Here is a 20,552-nt window from a genome sequence, read left to right as displayed (position 1 = left end):
ATAGAAGTGGATGTCTTTTTGCCACATCCCACACTGATGACTGCTTCATTGTGAATAATGTCCTTTGGAATCAGATGATGAATGCCACACAACTCCAGACACATTTAAAGAGTTGTGAGGAACCCAAGTGTGATATCAAACCATTAACATTAGCGTGGTGTATGTTCTAGACAATCTGGAATCAGCCACTGTTGTTACCAGATGAGCCTTTGGTGGTGGTGGTGTTACAGTGTGGGCATGTGTGTCTAGTCAATATAGAACTGCCCTACACTTTTGAGTGGTGCAGTGACAAGCCCCTACTATATGAATAAAATTATTAATCCATGCATTGTGCCTTTGCATAAACAACGCAAGCCCAATTTCATCTCCATGGACAACACTGCTTCAGCTTGTCAAGGTCAAATCATTAGGGAATGGCTGCTGGAGACTGGGGTACCTCAAATATAGTGACCTGCACTTTCTACAGAACTAAATCACATAGAAAACTTATGGGACTAGCTGAGTCGTCATGTAGAGGCTTGTAACTCTGTATACCAGAATGTCTATGACCTAAGTGCCGCCCTTAAAGAAAACTGGGATGCCATGCCTCAGCCGACAATAACTCTACTTGTTAACAGCATGAGGCATCATTGTCAAGCTGTAATTTATGCTCAAGGCCAAATTACAAGTTATTGAGACATAGACAATATTGGGGGGGTATACCAACCACAGTTGTTGGCTTTTGTTTCAATAAATTGCTTGAGATGAGAAAATCACCTTTGTATGATTCTACTTAAATGCCCTACTTTCATTATAAATTCTCACTGTAGCATGAACGTTTTATATAAATTTCACCCAAAAGCCAAATATCCCTAACCGTTTATGAGTAGAGTATTTGTTATTTGTGTTTTTGGTATTTCAGAATGCTTATTTTTGCTAAACCATCTTTTATATACATGTAAAGCATAAATAGATGATTCTAGAAGTAATCCAGAATTAGGAAAACAAGCCCTTCTGTTCATACCTGTCATGCTTGTAATAGAAACACAACATATTACAGCTGTCAGCCCTTGAAAAATAGAAACTGATGGGGCTTTACAGGAGAAATCATAACATTTTATTGTTTTAATGCTGTTTTGACATTATTTGAGCCAAACAAAACTATGTGTTTATATGTTCACTTAAGTATTATTGTGCTCTGGAGGCCAGATTTTGATCATACAAAATGCAGTTTCTCATTATTTTCTATTGACACTCCAAACAGCCTTCTCTGAAGTCTTTCGAATATTGTGTGACCTCTGTCTCAATACTTTTCACAGATTTCACAGGCTGTCACCACCACTCAGACATCACTAACACAGACAACTGTAATGGAAACTGTAACTATGGTGACCACCAGGGAACAAATTCTTGTTAAGCATGGTAAAGATGAACTCCCGCCGCCTCCCCCCCAGAAGAAAAGACAGCTCCATGTGGAATCGGAACTTAGGAAGAGGTGAGAACACGATGGCAATGCACACCTGAGGAAAGACAAACAAAAATAATTGGATAAGACAGAATGATTTGTTGCATTCACACAATATATATATATATATATATATATATATATATATATATATATATATATATATATATATATAGTACATGGTAACAGTGCAAATATAAACTGCAATGCAGATTACATTTCATCATATGATATTTATTGTTAGCTTTTATTTATATTATCAGCAACATTTAAAGTGTAATGTAATGACCAAAACTATTGGCCTTCCCTAGCTTCTCATAGTTACAGCGTGCTGAGAGTTGTGGATTTAAAATAATTGGTGTATTAAATAATAGTGTAGTGTATACAGTATCAGGAAACTGACATATTTAATTGTGTGTCCATGGCAAAAGCTTATATAATTCCCTAAAATTATATATGTTAATATAAGCTGAAGCTGTTTTATCAGCAACTGTAAATGTGTCAATGGTACAGCAGAAAAAAATGATGTTGCACCATTGAAAGAGCTTCAACCTATATTAATACTAGCTGTAGTACCAAGCGTCGCCCGGGATAGTAACTGTCTCTGTCTCTCTCCCAGTCTGTCTGTCTCCCTCTCTGTCTGTCTCTCTTTGTCTCTGTCTGTCTCTTTCCCTGTTTGTCCCTGTCTGTCTTTCTGTCTCTTTCCCTGTCTGTCTCTGTCTCTCTATCACTTTCCCTATCTGTGTTTCTATCTTTTTCCCTGTCTGTATGTCTTTTGCCCTGTTTGTCTGTCTCTCTATCTCTTTAAGGGATTATATAAGCTTCTATCAGGGACACACAATTAAATATAACATAAATAATATTGTATTATAAATATTATACATAAAAGTAATTTTTTTAACACTATATCATTTGCAAATTGAAAAATCTGTGCTGCTTTAATACGTACAAACTTTTCAATGTTTAATTTGCAACAAGAACAAAAAGGTTTTGATTTGTAAAAATCATAGGATCGATAGACATATTATTGACATGCAAATGGTAAAAATGAATTTGGAAAACATCTCAATTTATCGATTTAGTCAGTATTGAGTACTAGCGACATGCACAGAAATACATGCACTTAAATGCCATAATTGAAAGCCTGAGGAATGTTCTGCCATGATGAAAGTTCTCCCACAGTAGTCTTGGAAATCATCAAGATCCACCGCTTGCAGATTTCTTGTTTCTTAATGCTAGTTAAGTCCAGGTACACTGCAGGGCATGGTATCATGTGTGGGTAATGCAGGTTTCTCAGTGTAGTATGAGCAACATATTGCTACAGTCATGTTGAAAAACAACTTCTGGTATATTTTGGAAAAATAGTTCTGTTAGTGGTTCCACAGCAAAATCAATGCAAACTCAAGCTGTTAGTGTACCTGAAATTAAGTCTACACTATGGCAAATGCAAAATTTGATGTAAACTCAATTCCATTCTAATTTTTGCATTCATCATTCCTTGGAGAGTTGGAGAAATCACCGTACAAATGGATCTATGAATAAAAAATGTAACATTGAACTGTTAGCATGCCTGGAATGAAGACTGAAGGGATCTGTCTACTGTACACTGCACAACATAATTTCGAGAGTGGGACCTGTGTGATATTATCTCATGAAGACCTCGAATCTCGACTAAACTCAAGCTACCAATACAAAAAGCTATTATAGTGCAGAGCAAGACAGCAATGGAGACTGGAATGAAGTTCTATCCTCCTCAGCAACAAGCCACACTTTTTTCTTGGGAGTAATAATATCTAGAGACTGGCCTGTAGACCACCACATGGCTCACAGCATGAAGAAGCCTTCATGAGTCAATGTCTGCCTCCTAGGATTATGGTGTGGAGTAATAATAATATTTTTTATTTCTACAGTGCCAACATATTCCATAGCATTTTACAATTGAGAAGGAACTTGTACAAATAGAATAAGACTTTACAGAGAAAAACAAAGGTCAACACATACCAAGAGGAGGGAGGGCTCTGCTTGCTTAGAATCTATGAGGGATAAGGGGTAATACAAAAGGTAAAAATAAAGCAGTTGTCGTGTAGGGTCCAGCCATCAGGATAATAAATAGGGGCATTCAAATAATGCTGAATTAACTAGTAACCATCCAGGATTTCTAAAAGTACATGTACAAAGAGCTACTAAATGTGTGAAGAGAGAACAGGGGGAATTAGTTACATTAGTGAGGTAAGGTGAAGCCAGTGACATACAGCCAATGGCGGCAGACCACATAGCCGCTACAAGACCTGTATGTCAGGGGGGTCCGATGTAGGCACCAAAACTGGGCCCTTCTGTGGCACTCCCACCCAGTATTCCACTTTCAATTGTAAATTGATATAATGCATTGCAGACTATGGGGGGCTGCATTATACTATATTGAACACTATGGGGGCTGCATTATATTATATTGAGGAATGTAAGGGCTGCATTATACTATAAGGGGGACTATAGGGGCTGCATAATACTATATGAAGGAATATGGTGGCTGCATTATCCTATATGGAGGAACATGCAGTGTATTATAATATATGGAGGGATATGGTGTGCATTACACTATATTGAGGAATATAGGCTGCATTATATTATATGAAGGACTATGGGGGCTGCATTATACTTTATAGGGGCTGCATTATACTATTTGTAGGAATATGGGTTGTGTTACAATTTATGAAGCAATATGGGGGTGCATTATATTAAGTGGAGAAATAATACATGGAGGGCTATGGAAAGTGCATTATAATACATGGAGAACTATTGGGTGCAATAAACTATACAAAGGACTATGGGGTGCATTATAATATCTTACTGTGTTGGGGGTCACCATTCATTGCCAGGGTAACTGAAGGGGCATATAGTAGGGTCATCATACTGTGCATGTGGAGGGTATGGTAAAGAAATTCACTGTGGGGCATCGTACAGTGTTTATGGGGCCCTTTGGTTGTCTTAATACTTTATAACTGGAATGAAAGGGGAATCTAAGGGCTTCAATATTAGGAAAATCACTTTGTAAAGACTGCAAATTTGTGAAATATGCTCTTCTATGACTCAGCTAAATATTTTTTTTTTGGGAGGCTCAATTAGAAATTCTTCTATGGAGTCCCATAATTTCTATGTATGCCACAATGAGAAGGGCCATTCTAAAGAATTTTTTTAGAGCATGCTTGAAACTGTGGATACTGGGAATTAGTTGGATTGCTTGGAGTAGAGAATTCCAGAAAATTAGTGCAGCACAAGACAAGTCTTAGAGGCAAGAGTTGTAGGTTATAGAAGATATTAGTTTTAGGTTATTAACAGAGTGGAGAGGATGGGTTGAGTGGTAGAAAAAGATGAGGAAGGAGTTAAAGGGTGATGCAGTACTGTGGAGAGCTGTGTGTGTAAGAGTGATGTATAGGATAGCCAGTGCAAAGACTGGCCCATGGTGGAAGCATCAGTGCAGTGGTAGGACAGAAATGTATTCCTTGTTACTGCATTTAAAATAGATTGGATAGGGGGGAGTTTCAAGAGAGAGAGGACATGATGTAATAGAAAGACAATCAGCCATCTCCTGTGATATGTATTCCTCCCAGCCCTCTTCTGTCATGTATATTCCTCCCAGCTTTCTCCTGTCATGTATATTCCTCCCAGCCTTCTCCTGTCATGTATATTCCTACCAGCCCTCTCCTGTCATGTATATTCCTCCCAGCCCTCTCCTGTCATGTATATTCCTACCAGCCCTCTCCTGTCATGTATAGTCCTCCCAGCCTTCTCCTGTCATGTATATTCCTCCCAGCCTTCTCCTGTCATGTATATTCCTCCCAGTCTTCTCCTGTCATGTATATTCCTCCCAGCCCTCTCCTGTCATGTATATTCCTACCAGACCTCTCCTGTCATGCATATTCCTCTCAGTCTTCTTCTGTCATTTATATTCCCCAGCCATCTCCTGTCATGTATATGCCCCCAGCGTCTCCTGTCATGTATATGCTGCCAGCCATCTCTTGCCATGTTAATGCTGCCAGCCATCTCTTGACATGTATATTTTGCCCAGCCCCCTCCTGTCATGTATATTCCTCCGAGCGCACTCCTGTCATGTATATTCCTCCAAGCCATCTCCTGTTATGTATATGCCCACAGCCCCTCCTTTCTTGTATATGTCCCCAGTGTCTCCAGTTATGTATATGGCCACAGCATCTCCTGTCATGTATATGCCCCAAGCAGTCTCCTGTCCCATATATTCCTCCCAGCCCTATCCTGTCATGTATATTCCAGCCATCTCCTGACATTTGTATGCCCACAGCTTCTCCTGTCATGTACATGCCCCCTGAGTCTCCTAATGTATATACAGAAGTCCCAGCAACACACAAACCTGGAAAAACAGTTGTAAGAAGTAACAAGATAAATATTGCCTAATATCACAACCACACCAAAGAGAAGCAGCTTCAGTGGGTGAGTTGACTGCTTGTTTGACCAAATATAGCAGGTTCAAATGGCCCCTGACATAATAAAAATTCCCCTCCCCTCAGATTGACAATCACTTGTATGTTGTAGTAATGTGGGGGTGAGGTCAGGAGAAGAAGTTTATAATTGAGTATCATCATCATGAAGGTGGTACTGGCAACAAAATCTGCTGATGGGTTGTCCAATAGGAGCAGCATATAGCCAGAAGATGAGGGGGTCGAGGACTGCATCCTGAGGAACCCCAACAATAAAGAAAATAGGAGGAGAAGAAGAGCAGGCAATCAATACACTAAAACAAGAAGTTAAAGAGGTAGTAGCAGAGCCAAGAGAGAACAGTGGTCTTGAGACCAGTAGAGTTGGGCATAGTGAGGAGGAGCAGGTGGTCAAAAGTGTCAAATGCTGCAAGTGTTACATAATGTGCAGTAGCCAGATCCTTTTAGTCTTCACTCCAGGCATGCTAACAGCTTGGTGTTATATTGATTTGGTTGTAGAGTGCTCCACAGATATAAATGGTGAGTTGAGAATAAGATATTTTTTTTTTACATATTCTGTTAATTATGCTCTCAAGTATGGAGAGACCCCAAAGCCTAATCAGGGACATTAAGTTTGTAGATAATAGCTTTTCTGTAATTGAATTTCCAAGGAAAAAATGTGCTAACAGGCAACTTCAAATTTTGTCTGATCTGCTCATCCCTAGCCCCAGGAAACACTTTTTAACAGTCATTGGTCGGAAATTGCAAAAGAAGCTGCCAGCAGTGGATTTAATTATTGGTTTTAGTGCCCATGTGCATTTACTGTGGCAGAACACTCCGTAGACAACCTTTTATATTTTCATTGATAATATTGCTGAAGCATGGGAATGCTTGTATTTCTGAATGTGGCACTAATCTGTAATGAATAAATCAAGCTTTTTAATTGTTTTAATCCAATTTTTCATCATTTGCAGATGATTAATGTCTATCAGTCAAATGATGGTCATGATTCAATAACTTTTCCTTTATGGTGTTGCAATATCCTTATATTATTAACACAAAAGAGGTCTTCATGTAACCGGACACTCCCATTTATATGACATAAGAATAATATGAAAAAATGTGTTCCATATAACATTTTTTCAGAAAGGAGCTCAAACATCCCAGATAATGAGAAATAATCTTTATTTCATAAATAAACACACAGTTAAAAAAGAGGATTGCAGCAAAAAAACAGAGATTATAGCAGCATAATAATAGTGCATCTGGAATCTATGATGAAAAAAAGTGACATGTGCATAGCAGCATTTACAGATTTGCCCCCTGACACATTAGGTCCGTATATGCTGTGGGTATTAAATCATTACATTTCTCAAATAACTCCCATTCAGCCTAATAATAAACACAGGGACCACATTCTATCTGTTGCTACCTATAGAGATCGTCACAGGGGATCCAAAGATGTATACATTCAGTGCAAAGCAACCCAGTAATGAGTGGAAGAAAGATCCGTTCAAGATCGTGGCTGGACACTAATCTCACATGGAGATAGTACCATAGCCAATTCGCCGTGTCATACCGGCCGTCTGCGGCTAAGAGCAACCCTAAATGGGGACTGCACTCACTGCCGTATAACCGCTAAGCCGGCCGACCCCCCGAACAGATCTATCAACCACAAGTACAAGGTTACCTGAGTGTATTCAAGTCAGCATGCTGCCAGTCTCTTACCCCGACGTACGTTTCGCACCCGGCTTCAACGGCTGGAGTTATTTGAGAAACGTAATGATTTAATACCCACAGCATATATACGGACCTAATGTGTCAGGGGGCAAATCTGTAAATGCTGCTATGCACATGTCACTTTTTTTCATCATAGATTCCAGATGCACTATTATTATGCTGCTATAATCTCTGTTTTTTGCTGCAATCCTCTTTTTTAACTGTGTGTTTATTTATGAAATAAAGATTATTTATCATTATCTGGGATGTTTGAGCTCCTTTCTGAAAAAATGTTATACGGAACACATTTTTTCATATTATTGTTATAAATCCTTATATTATTATATCATATATCATTTAGAGCTTCATTTTTCTAATACATAGCTCCTTGCTTACTGCACACTTTGCTATTATTATGATCAGTGTATACCAGTATGCAGTATGTTCCTGTAGTGGAGGTGGTGTTTTATCACAAGTGGAAAAAACTGTGTTCTGTTAGAGTGAATTTCACCTTAATAGTTTGAAGTTAAATTATTTTAAATTATCCAAATTGCACCGTATTGCACCACTTTTTAGCTTTAGCATTAATACATTTTTTGGAAATTCAATCTGTTTTTTTCAAAACTTTTCAAAACTGTTGAGTTCCAAAAAATGCATACAAATATGTTGCTTGCCATGGTAGCCAACTTTTTGAGCGAAACAGGAATAAGAATAACACTATTAATCCACCCACATACTTTTAAAATAGCTTTGCAACGTATTTTAATTGAAAAGCCAATAAATAAATGGTATTCTAAGGTGGTCATTATGTGGGTAACATATTTAGAAGATTTCCATGTGCTGATTTCACCAAAACAATTTATTCCACTTTTGGATTAAGGCAAGCCACATGGAAGCACACCAAGATTCATCTGTCAAGGTCAGAATGTGATGACAATACCTTTTTTGTTTTTTCCTTCAGTCACTGGACCTTTTCTATTTTTTTACTGATGTGTACAATAATAAATTTTCTTACATTTAGCTCCTTAAAGGGAATCTGTTACCACGCTTTTAACACCTAATCTGAGAGCAGCATAATGTAGAGGCAGAGTCTCTGATTCCAGCAATGTGTCACTTACTGGGCTGCTTAGTTTGTTTTTTTTTATATAATCACTGTTAAATCAGCAATAGATTATCATTAGAGGACTACTTGGCCTGCTGCCAGGTAGTCCAGCACATTCATGAGCTCTGTATAACTGGTAGATTTGCAGTAGAGAAAACACTGATTTTATCAAAATGACAGCAAACAGCTCAGCAAGTGACACATCGGTGGAGTCAGAGTCTATGTTTCTACGTTATGCGGCTTTCAGATGAGGTAGCAAAAACCTGGTGACAGATTCCTTTTTAAGGGAACTTGTCATGTTGTACATGTAGTCCAACCTGTTGACGCCACGGTATAGAGAAGTAAAAGCTGTGCAGAATAATATATAGGTTTGCAGTAATAGATTCAGAGTAACTTGAATTTTATTCATTGATGTCCTTGGTGTTTCTATGCATTTGAGTCCAGTGGGTGGTTCTATTTAGGGATTGAAAACTATCTATGCATGCACAGTGTCATGATCCAGGCTGGGATTTCCTTGTTTCTCCTTTTCTGGTCTGATCATGTCAGGGGTTAACTTTCCCTTCCTCGTGCCTGCTCCTGGCCTGCTATATCTCTGTGCTGCAACCTGTGTGCAGTGCCAGTTGTATTGCTTGCCTTCCGCATGTGTAGCTGACTCTGGTGAGTTCATTATCTGTCCTGCTGCATTTACCTGACCCTACTCATGTCTGTTTACCTTCCCCCGACCCATCCCTGCTCCTTATCTCCCTGATTGTTTGAATTCCTATTTGACTTAAGCTGGGTTCACACATAGCGACAGCGACAACGACGTCGCTGTTATGTCACCATTTTCTGTGACGTAACAGCGACCTTGTAAGTCGCTGTTATGATCGCTGCTTAGCTGTCAAACACAGCAATGCAGCAGCGATCATAACGTTGCTACATGTGCAGAGAGCAGGGAGCTGCGCACACTGCTTAGCGCTGGCTCCCTGCTCTCCTAGCTACAGTACACATTGAGTTAATTACCCAATGTGTACTGCAGCTACATGTGCAGAGAGCAGGGAGCCGCGCACACTGCACACCTTGGTTACCCGATGTTTACCCTTGTTACAGCTTACCGCAGCTGCCAGATGCCAGCTACTGCTCTCTGCTCGCTTAATTTCGTCGCTCTCTCGCTGTCACACACAGCGATCTGTGCGTCACAGCGGGAGAGCAACAATAAAAAAATGACCAGGGCTGTGTGTAACGAGCAGCGACCTCACAGCAGGGGCTAGATCGCTGCTCAGTGTCACACACAGCGAGATCGCTAATGAGGTCACTGTGGCGTCACAAAAACTGTGACTCAGCAGCGATCTCAGCAGCAATCTCGCTGTGTGTGAAGCACCTCTTACGCTCGTTCCTGACCTGATTCAGTCTCTCCCCTCTGACATCTCTGCTCCTGACATCTCTTCTTCTGACCTTTGCTCTCCTCTTACTTGTGTTTTGTATTTCCCCTTTGTACTTTGTTTATCTCTGCCATCGTCCCAGCTCTCTGACTATTCCACTGCCACCTAGTGGTTACTTCACTGTACCATACTAGTTTGCTTCACTACAGGATTATTCTGCTCATTCTCCACTCTGCTGCCATCTAGTGGAGTTTGTGTTACACTGCATGAAATATCAGTAATACAGTGTGACACACAGTAATACATTGATGACTGTCAGTTGCTGAATAGGACAGCCCACTGGACCAATATGTATGCAAACAACCAAGGACTTCAATGAATAAAATGGACATTTTGTTGAAACTTTCCCCCAAAAATGTATATCAATCTTATCAGCTCCTTCTTTCCTACAGATCAGATCGTATATAAAACATGACAAATTCCCTTTAAAGAGAACCAGTTATTGATAATTTCTAACTATTGCTTAATAGTGAAAGAATTGATTAAATATGTCACTATACCACTTATTTTTTTTCTGCCTAATTAAATAAAAAAAAAAGTTTAAAGGTAATGTACGCTTTACGTAAAGTGGAGTTGTGAAGTTGGTGCCAACTCTAGTGGCATCCGCTGCATGCATAGTGAAGCCAGGTATAACAACTTTGACTTCATATGTGTGCTATACATGGCGGTTTCAGGCCAAGAGACTCAATCAATAAATAATTTCAGGAAGGCAATAACTAGATTGAATATTCGGAGAGCGGCACCGCCTTTGTAACTCATTGGCATCAATTGTACTTATGTACATTTACATTTTTTGAGATATGACATATTTGAGATGTGAGATTTTAGAAGCAGAATACATTACCCTGTAGAGCAGTAGTGGCAGTATTTTAGCAGGTTCCCTTTAGAAACCTTTTTCAAAATGTTAGTGAATAAATTAATTTTCTTTACTTGTTTATTAGAAGATCTAGGATATCCAGATTTTAATTTCCTTTACTTCTGAACATATTAGTAGTGCTTAGAAAATGAATGAAAAGTAAAACCCTAAGCAGCTTATAGACAATTCTTACAACAGGATCAGATGGTGACATTTTTACAGATCTCTAAGCATACATGTATTATGTGCTTACTGGACCCTGGAGCAAATTGATCTTTTCTCTCTCATTTCCACTATGCAATAATTTTTTAACCAATTTTTACAAATACAAGAAAATACTTTAATCCTTCTTCCTGTGCATGCATGCTCTCCATACTTTTTGATTAATAGTAAAATTATTAGAAATGTCACCTTAGCTGAATTATGCAGTAATATTAATGATAATGGTAAAAATAATATGTGCACACTTGGATGGAAAAGGAAAACAGGAAAAAATTAAATAATAAAAAGGACAGAATAAAAGCCACAATTTATGATGTTGCACACTTTTTAATTTAATGGATTTTTTTGCAAGTTTATTCAAAATGGCAAATGTGGTTTACAAATTTTGTGCAGAGCCAAAAAATAGTGCCATGCTTTAGGCTAGCGCCACACATCCGTGCCTCCGGTACGTGTTTGGCATTTTTTACACATACCGGCGGCACGGAGACATGTTCAGCAATGCTACCCTATGGTAGCAGGCACACACACGTAAAACCACACGGAACGTGTGTCCATGTGCGTTTGTACGTGTGTGCGATTTTCAAAGCGCTGACATGTCAGTGTTTTCTCCGGCAGCACGGGTGTCACACGGCCCGCACCCGTACCACACGGGTGTAGTGTGGATGCGGTCCCGTGTGACACGCGCCGGAGAAAACACACATGTCAGTGAAAAAAAAACAAAACATTAACTCACCTTCTCCAGCCCTCCTGTCTCCGCCGCTGCTGCCTCTTGCTGCCGACCGCCGCTCATTATTCTCATTGAATATTCACTTCACTGCCTGGCAGCAGCAGCAGCGGGGAGACGGGAGGGCTGGAGACCGAGGATCAGCACCATGGACAGCAGCGCGGACAGCAGGAAGGACCAGGTGAGTATAATAATTACCGATTCTACGTGTGCTATCGCGGATAGCACACGTAGAACACACGTGTCACGCACGTACCAGAGACACGTACTTACCTGCACGCAACACGCAGGGAAAATACGTGTCTCTCGGCACGTGCGTGAATTTCACGTGAGTGTGGCAGAAGCCTTAAGGGTACTTTCACACTTGCGTTGTTTGGCAGCCGTCGCAATCCGCCGCTTTGGGAAACAGCGCAATCCGTTAACAAATGTGCGCTGTTTCCCATTGACTTGTATTGATGACCTATTGCGACGGATGTCCTTGCATTGTATCCGCCGGCAGACGTTGCGTTGCATCCGCCGGGCGGAAAGAACGCAGCATGTAGCGTTTTTCTGCGCTTCCCAGAGCGTAAAAAAATGCAATGTGTTGGATTCAGTCGGCGTCCGTCATTTTTATAATATGGTGGTGGAATCCGTCATTTGACGGAATCCTTTGACGGATTCGTCTTTACACAACTGCGCCTGCTCAGTTGAGTAAATTGCTGAAAAAAAGCTACAACAGATTCCGTTGTTTTGTAGCATCCGTCGCATCAGTTGTGCCACTATATGCAACGCATCCATTACATCCGTCACAAAACACAATGCGATGGATGGCGCACAACACAAGTGTGAAACTAGCCTAAAGGGGGCTTTACACGCTAAGACATCGCTAATGTGAAGTCGTTGGGGTCACGGAATTTGGGACGCACATCCGGCCGCAATAGCGATGCCGTTGTGTGTGACACCTATGAGCGATTTTGCATCGTTGCAAAAATGTGCAAAATCGCTCATCGGTGACATGGGGGTCCATTCTCAAATATCGTTACTGCAGCAGTAACGAAGTTGTTCCTCGTTCCTGCGGCAGCACAGTCTGTGTGACACCGCAGGAACGAGGAAGCTCTCCTTACATTCCTCCCGGCCGCTACGCGGAAGGAAGGAGGTGGGCGGGATGTTACGTCCCGCTCATCTCCGCCCCTCCGCTTCTATTGGGCGGCGGTTCAGTGACGCAGCTGTGATGTTGCTGTGACGCTGAAAGAACCGCCCCCTTAGAAAGGAGGCGGTTCGCCGGTCACAGCGACGTCGCCGGGCAGGTAAGTAGTGTGATGGGTCTGGGCGATGTTGTGCGGCACGGGCAGCGATTTGCCTGTGTCGCACAACAGATGGGGGCGGGCACCCACGCTAGCAATATCGGTCATGATATCGCAGCGTGTAAAGTGGCCTTTAGGCAAAAATATCTCACATTTTGCTAAATAGTCTAAAAACTGTGTACAAATACATTATGTTTGTAACATTACACAAGGACTGGTGAACAATTAATGTGATTTTTTGAAAAGGCACAAACAGTGATTCTGACAAAAAGATCTGAAACCCTAAACTCCAACTAGAAAGATGAACGTTAAAAAAGCAAATACATGGAAAAAAAATTAAAAAAGTCATAAATGGAAATGAAAAAGATAGGCGTACATCACTAAAGACTCAACAACAATAGACTCAGATGCAATAATGAATAATGCTTAATATCTCTAGACTGCAACATAACCTGTTTTACTAGCTTATATTCCCATAATTGTTTGTGGAAGGAAGTTTGTAAAAGTTTACATTATCTAAACTGTGCCTGGAAAAGATGGTAAAAATAACAAAAAGACAAGAGAAAAAATAGTTAAGAAATAAATTAATCCATAGCAACTTAAAGATATAAAAAAAAATCATATACTAATACAAATGTAAATATTTTGTAAAAAAAATATGTAAAGATATATTTAGAAAAAGGAAAGTTTATCTGTTTATTTTCTTTTTTCTGATCCTAGTCTTTCATTAGCTAAAAATACACCTTCAACCAGTGCAGTGATGATCGTGTACCATTGCTCTGGTCTTTATTTATACAATGCAGAAGTGACATCATGACTACAGTACATGTGGCTACTACAACCAATCAATTGCCTTAGCAAGTCATGATGTCCCAATAGTAGACTTCTTGAGTGCTGTGATTGGCTACATTGGTCATATTAGTAGAGCCCCTGAGTCCAGTGATTGGCGACTGCGGTCACTTGCACAATAGTTGCTGCAGCTGTCAACAAAGACAACGGTGGAGTTAGAGCGGCAGCACTGGACCTGGAGAGTCGTCAGTAATACTGATTGTATTCTTGTTAGGTAACACAAGTTTATTGGCAGAACTAAAGTGAAAAAGAAAAACTTCCTTAAAACCCAATTGACCCATGAAATGCTATGTAAAACATGGATCATCTCCCTGCCTTGATTAAGGGACACTGATTCACCAATACTCCTATGAGCAAGCTCGTGGTCACCGTTAATAGGAGACTGTGATTTTTTTTCTATATACAGCAATACTGAAGTATTGTTGTATATAGAGCAAGTGATCAGACATTTGAGAGTTCAAGTGTCTTAAGGGGACTATTAAATACAGTACAAAGTTTAAAAAAAACTGTTTTAAAAAATATAAAAGTTCAAATCCCTCCCTTTTTATCACATTAAAAATTAAAAAAAAAAAATAAGATGTTTGTTATCACTGTTCATAAAAGTCTGATCTATCAAAATATAAAATAAATTAACATGATTGGTAAAATATAATGAGAAAAAAAATCAAAACACTAGATTGTCAGTGTTTCGGCAGCCATAACAACAGAAAAAATGTAATAACATACAATAAAAATATCATAAACACTACAAATTACCAAAAACATGAGCTTGTTGGGAAAATAATAAGCAATCACACGGCTCCACATCACAAAAATTGAAAACGTTATGGCTCTCAAAAAGTCTCAACAGAAGCAACATTTTTTAAAAAATATAAACATTCACCACTTAAACACTTGAATAAAACAAATACTACACGTTTTTGTATCTACATTATCGTATGGAGAATCATACTGCTAGGTCAGTTTTATGGTAAAATAAACTCTGAAAATTAAACTATTAAAACATTTGCAGAATACTCTGAATTTTTTCCCATCTTACCATATATCGACATATTATATCATGCGATAAAATGGAAGATTTCATTCAAAGATTATCTGCTACACTTGTAGAATAAAATCTGGGGGAGACACAATGGAGCAAATGGTGTATTATCCTAGTGGAGCGGAAAGAAGGAAATTTGGAAAAACTCACCTTCAAGAGTTATGAGGATCACAACTACCATTGGAGCACAGTGTCAAACCACGTTGGCTGCCGCGTATCAAGTAGATACAAATAGTAACTGGAGGGGGGAAAGGGTTAATCACACATTGCTTCAGTGGTTGAGTCTAGAATGTATGGGCTCCTTCCAGGTAAGTGGGCGTGACCGTCTTGGTTAGTGGGTGTCTAATGAAGCCGGTCACGCTCACTAACCTGGAAGGAGCCCATACATTTTAGACTTAACCAAGAACAAATGCGTGATTAACTCTTTCCCCCCTCCTGTTACTATCAGCTACACTTGCAAGCTTCAAATAGAACTTGAAAACTCATCTGTTCAGAGATGCCTATAGTCTCCAATGACCCCACCGCCACACCACCATGTCGTAACTGCCACCTCAGCATCGCCCCACCTACTGTCTCCTCCCCATTATCCTAGAGAATGTAAGCCCACAAGGGCAGGCTCTTCTCCCCTCTGTACCAGTCTGTCTATTGTAACTTGTATATGTATTCTGTATGTAACCCCTTCTAATGTACAGCACCATGGAATCAATGGTGCTCTATAAATACATAATAATAATAATAATAATAATAATAAAAAAAAAGATTGAACTTATCCCACAAAAGACATGACCTCACAAGGCTACATCAATGGGAAAAAAGTTATGGCTCTTGGAATAAGGTTAAAAAAAAACAAAAGTGCATAAACAAAAAATAACCCAGTCCTTAAGAGGTTAAAGGAATACAATTGAATTCAGCAACCTTTTGTACACAGTTTTAGCATCTTCTAATGTACTTTTCTAAATGAAATGCCTAACCTTTTTAGATGCAGGAAATTGTTGGTCTGTTTTTCTCCCTTCCCAACTAAGTACATGTTCAGAGCCGTCACAATTTTTTTCTTACCAAATTTAATTTCTTTAAATGAGGGATGTATTTTTTTTATATAATTTTGTTGCTCAACTCTGATACATCATGATGTTGTGGGTATTAGAAGTAGTATTGCCTCATACTTTGACTGGTTATAGCTTGCTCTACAGACTGATCCAACCTCACACATAGCAATTTTATAAAATATATAATAAAAAAGGATTATAAATAGTAAGAGACAAAGATAGTCCAGCAATATTTCTATTAAATATCACTGATAAACCTGAGATGACAACCTTATGCAGGTGTTGAACTATGATCCAGGGCATGCTATGGGGTTGACATTTATGCTAAACACAGCAATGAATGATCAAATATGACAAGCTATTGTATCAGACAGGCACAAAGCTGGTCTTACAATCAGAGTTTCATTTTAATATGGTTTGACAGCGCACACTGTTAGTTTGGTTTCAACACATGACAGCTGAAAATAATTCTTGTTTACTAAGAAATATGCATCAGACTTTAGTTCTGATATTCCGTAAAGAATTTTCCTTTGCCAAGAACATAATTGCATACATAAAGCGAAGGTTAAATGACTCATGTTACGGCTGAGCAGAGTATTCACTCTCAACTTGGATTTGATTTTTGCAAAGTGAATGGTTGTGTTTAATTTAGTTTATTGTTAATCAAATAAAATGAATTAATAGTACCAATTCTATGCTCCTTGCATTGGACTGCTTGGACTGGTCAACATCCCAATAAGTCACTGGAAAACATTTAATTGATATTAAAATCAACATTGAAAAAGAATAATTATTATAAGGTGTTCATGTGGTTTTAAAAGTCAAAGTATAAGATAATAATACATTTCAGAATTATAATTAAGATTTAGACATAATCAAACCGAAAAATGCAATGTAACCTGTAATACAGCTCTTTATATAACCCAAAAAATCCTCGGCAACTTAAAGCACAAATTTCCAAGACACAACAGACACCATGGGAAATCATAAATTACTGTAGCAAAAAGCCTTTTTTTATACTACCTTTCACACTTGCCATAGTGCATGAGTTGTGTCAAGTTAATCTCAGCTACATCTGTAATCCATGTGGATTCTTTTTCCCTGGCCTTCATTTCTATTTTCATGTTTTACTACCAAATACTTTGTGATTAAAGAGGCTCAGATTTTTTTTCATTAACATTATTAATAAATATAAGTAGTATATTTCAAAATCTTTATACAGATTTGAACATTTCTCATTTTCTTATGAGAAAACCTGCTTATAATAATGAACTTTATTTTTATATAGTGCCAACATATTCTGCAGCGCTTTATAATTCAGAGGTTCAAACATCAGCAACACTATCCCCATTGGGGTTCCAAATCTAAGTACCCTATCTGTATGTCTTTGAAGTGTGGGAGGAAACTGAACGAACCAGAGGAAACCCACCAAAACATGAGGAGAACATACAAACTCCTGCAGATCTTGTCCCTGGGGGAATTTGAACCCAGGACCCTGGCGCTGCAAGACTGCAGTGCTAAGCAGTGAGTCACTGTGCCGGCCACCGTGCTTCTACTTCATTGATTCTAGTGAGTGCTACTTAAGGATAGAGAGTCTGTAGGTTGTGAAAGTCACATAAGGTAGATGACTTTTGGCAGCAATGGAGAGAAAGGAAACTAAAGACAAGATAGCACAAACCTTGAGTGTTGATTTATAGAAGGAGTGTGATCAAGTTTGAAACGAGAGACTGATCCTCGAACTGAGTAACCACAGAAAATAGAAGCCAGAGGACAGGACTATAGTGGTCAGGCTCCTTAACTGTTAAGCTAATGGGTTAATCTTAACTGACATGTGACTGAAGATGGCTTATCCTAGTTGATTCTCTTAATGCGTCTGAGAGCGCAAGGCTCTACTTTAACAGTGGTGATGGAATCCCTGAACCTCACTCCTGTAAGAAAAGTAGACACAAAGTCACTACTATGTAAAGTGTTGAACTGTAATGCTGGGCTGGGTTGTGTTTGAACTCTCAGGATCAGTGAGATCTGATGCAACCTGGTGAAAACTGAGACTGCATCAGAATATGCCTTGTAGAACTGTAATGTGCTGGAAGGTATGTTACCACTATCTTAATTGATAGGGTGTGTCAGAGAATGAACTATTTAATAAAGTGTTGTTGCTTGAAATTAACTGTTGATTTCCTTGTGAATATAAGTCATCACCTGGGCTTAGTCAGTCAATGTCAACAGCAGTATGCGGCTTGCACAAGGTCACAGCCCACATGACACAAGTCCACACACTGAGCCAGGACCAATTGTTTTATGTAGCGTGGCAGGTCATCCAGAGTAAATTCATTACCTATGACTACCACCCGTGTCACCCTTCATTTTGTTTAGTCAACAGGAACAAAACTTGCCAATGGAAGATCCAAAAATTGTGGGAAGGAGGGCAAAAGATTGAAGAAGGTGACCATTGTGTGGTTGAAGATGGCGCTGAGCATAAGCTCTAAGATGGTGGATGATGGTGCAGCTCTAAAAGAGAACTTCACCCACTGTGAGCATTATAGTAGCAGAAGGGTGTGAAGATCTGGCTAGCTCTAGAGACGTTTCTCAAATTAGAATAAGTGACATACCTGGTGATGTCCACCCCATCAGATAAAGTAGAAGGAAAAGGTCTGCCCATTGCATATTTACAGTGTAGAATGGTTAGTGACCTGGAGAAAATGGGAAAGCCAGCTGGAAGAGACCCCAACCTGTCTCAGGTGGAGCTGTACAACTGGCTGCCAAGGAGTGAGTAGGACAAACCTCCATTTCATGAAAAAGTTAGAACAGGAAGAGAGGACTTTGACTGCATCCTGAGAGACCTGGGGTTGTGCCAACTGTGCAAATAGGGAACATAAAACTGCTTTTATCGAGCAAATGAATAGCTCAAGCAACTTGACAGTGCAAGAAAGTGGACAATAGACTTGTGGTACTCTTTTAATGGAAAGAGTTGAAAAGACTCATCCATCGGGTACAGGACTCCTCACTGGCCATATTCCTTAGGAAGTAAAATTGGGCTACACAAACAGGGTTGCTTCGTTCTTGGAGCCTGCATTTGAAATGTTAGCTGAGGGCTATGCATCAGGTCGATTTTTGTCCTGCAGATTGGCTTAGCGTCTGGAGGCTCTATGGGCCCAGATGCTAGTAATTTTCACATTAAGTTAGCTGGGAGCCCTGACCCCTGAAGGGGAACTTGGCACATGGTGTGGAGTAAAGGACATATAGGCGATGGGAACATTGTGGCTGCTGACTGGATAGAGGTGCAGCTGATGTGCAGGAGGAGCTTTCAGTTGTTTTGGTGACTACTGTGGTCCAGGTAGTGTAGGAGCCTTTGGCCTTTGTCTGTGGGTCAGGTATATTGTTGACACTAGAGCCCAAATGATCTACAGACTTACTTAAGAAAACAATGAGTCACATACAGTATATGGGAGTCCTTGCTGTGCTAGTGACATCCTCTGAACGGGATGGTGTCTAAGAACCTGAATATCCTAGGCACCAGACAAATAAAGGACTCCTTTTTTTTGTTGGCCACAAATAGTCGAATTTTTGCTTTACTTCCACCTTGCTTGGATTGAGGGACATGAGCCATGTAATGTATAATGTAAAGTATGGCATATCGCTTGTGTAGAAGTAACCAGACAATAGAGATAGAAATAGTTAAGTGTTGGGACTATTCCACAATAGGAGGGGTTGATTGCTAGGATGAGATGGTTCATTTGAGAAGAGTTCAGTTGCGTTAAGTAGAGAGAAGATCCAGTGAGCGATATTTACTAAAGGATATTCTGTAGGTTGTGAAGGTCGCATACAGTGGGTGGCTTATGGCAGCAACGGGAAGAAAGATGACTTGAGAACCTCAAGTGTGGACTGAAACACAGATTGTGAACAGCATTGAAACAACAAACCGATCCTCAGTCTGAGTGGCTTCAGACAATAGGTTAATCTTAACTGGCATATGTGTGAAGTTGGCTTATCCTATCAGATTCTCCTAGAGTTTCTGAGAGTGCCATGCTCTACTCTGACAATGATGATGAGACTCCTGATCTTCACACTTGTAAGGAGTCTAGACATGGAGTCAGTGAAAGGGAAATTGACTGTCACGAGTTGGACTGTATCGTTTGCCTGGGTTATGCTAGAACTCACAGGACCAGTAAGATCTGAAGCAACCCACCAGTGGCAACTAACACTGTGTCTAAATATGACGTGTAGAACTGTGACATGCTGAAAGATATGTGCCTTTTATCTGGTGTGTAAAATTGTTGAAGAGATTGATTTGTTCTTTAAAGTGTTGTGTGAAATGAACTGTTGATGTCCTTGTGAGAACAAGCCAACATAAGTAATAGAATGCAGCCTGTATGGCTTTACTGTCCACGCGAAACAA

General features: G+C 39.7%; 1 protein-coding gene across 9 annotated transcripts in view; it reads left to right on the top strand.

Moving 5' to 3' along the window:
- The window catches only part of DMD (dystrophin), a 4,177,531-nt gene that overhangs the window by 1,567,772 nt on the left and 2,589,207 nt on the right, over positions 1-20,552 (top strand). For 8 of the 9 annotated variants that reach the window (XM_075336500.1, XM_075336497.1, XM_075336505.1 and 5 more), the window contains one exon: positions 1,299-1,474. In XM_075336500.1, coding sequence (XP_075192615.1) covers positions 1,299-1,474 — 176 coding nt within the window. Of the gene's footprint in view, positions 1-1,298; positions 1,475-8,502; positions 8,531-20,552 lie in introns of those variants that run through there. The other variant, XM_075336506.1, reaches the window with a different exon arrangement.

This window comes from Anomaloglossus baeobatrachus, chromosome 2 (genome assembly GCF_048569485.1).
Source record: "Anomaloglossus baeobatrachus isolate aAnoBae1 chromosome 2, aAnoBae1.hap1, whole genome shotgun sequence".
Taxonomy (NCBI): domain Eukaryota; kingdom Metazoa; phylum Chordata; class Amphibia; order Anura; family Aromobatidae; genus Anomaloglossus; species Anomaloglossus baeobatrachus.
This window is presented reverse-complemented; position numbering and strand designations above follow the sequence as displayed.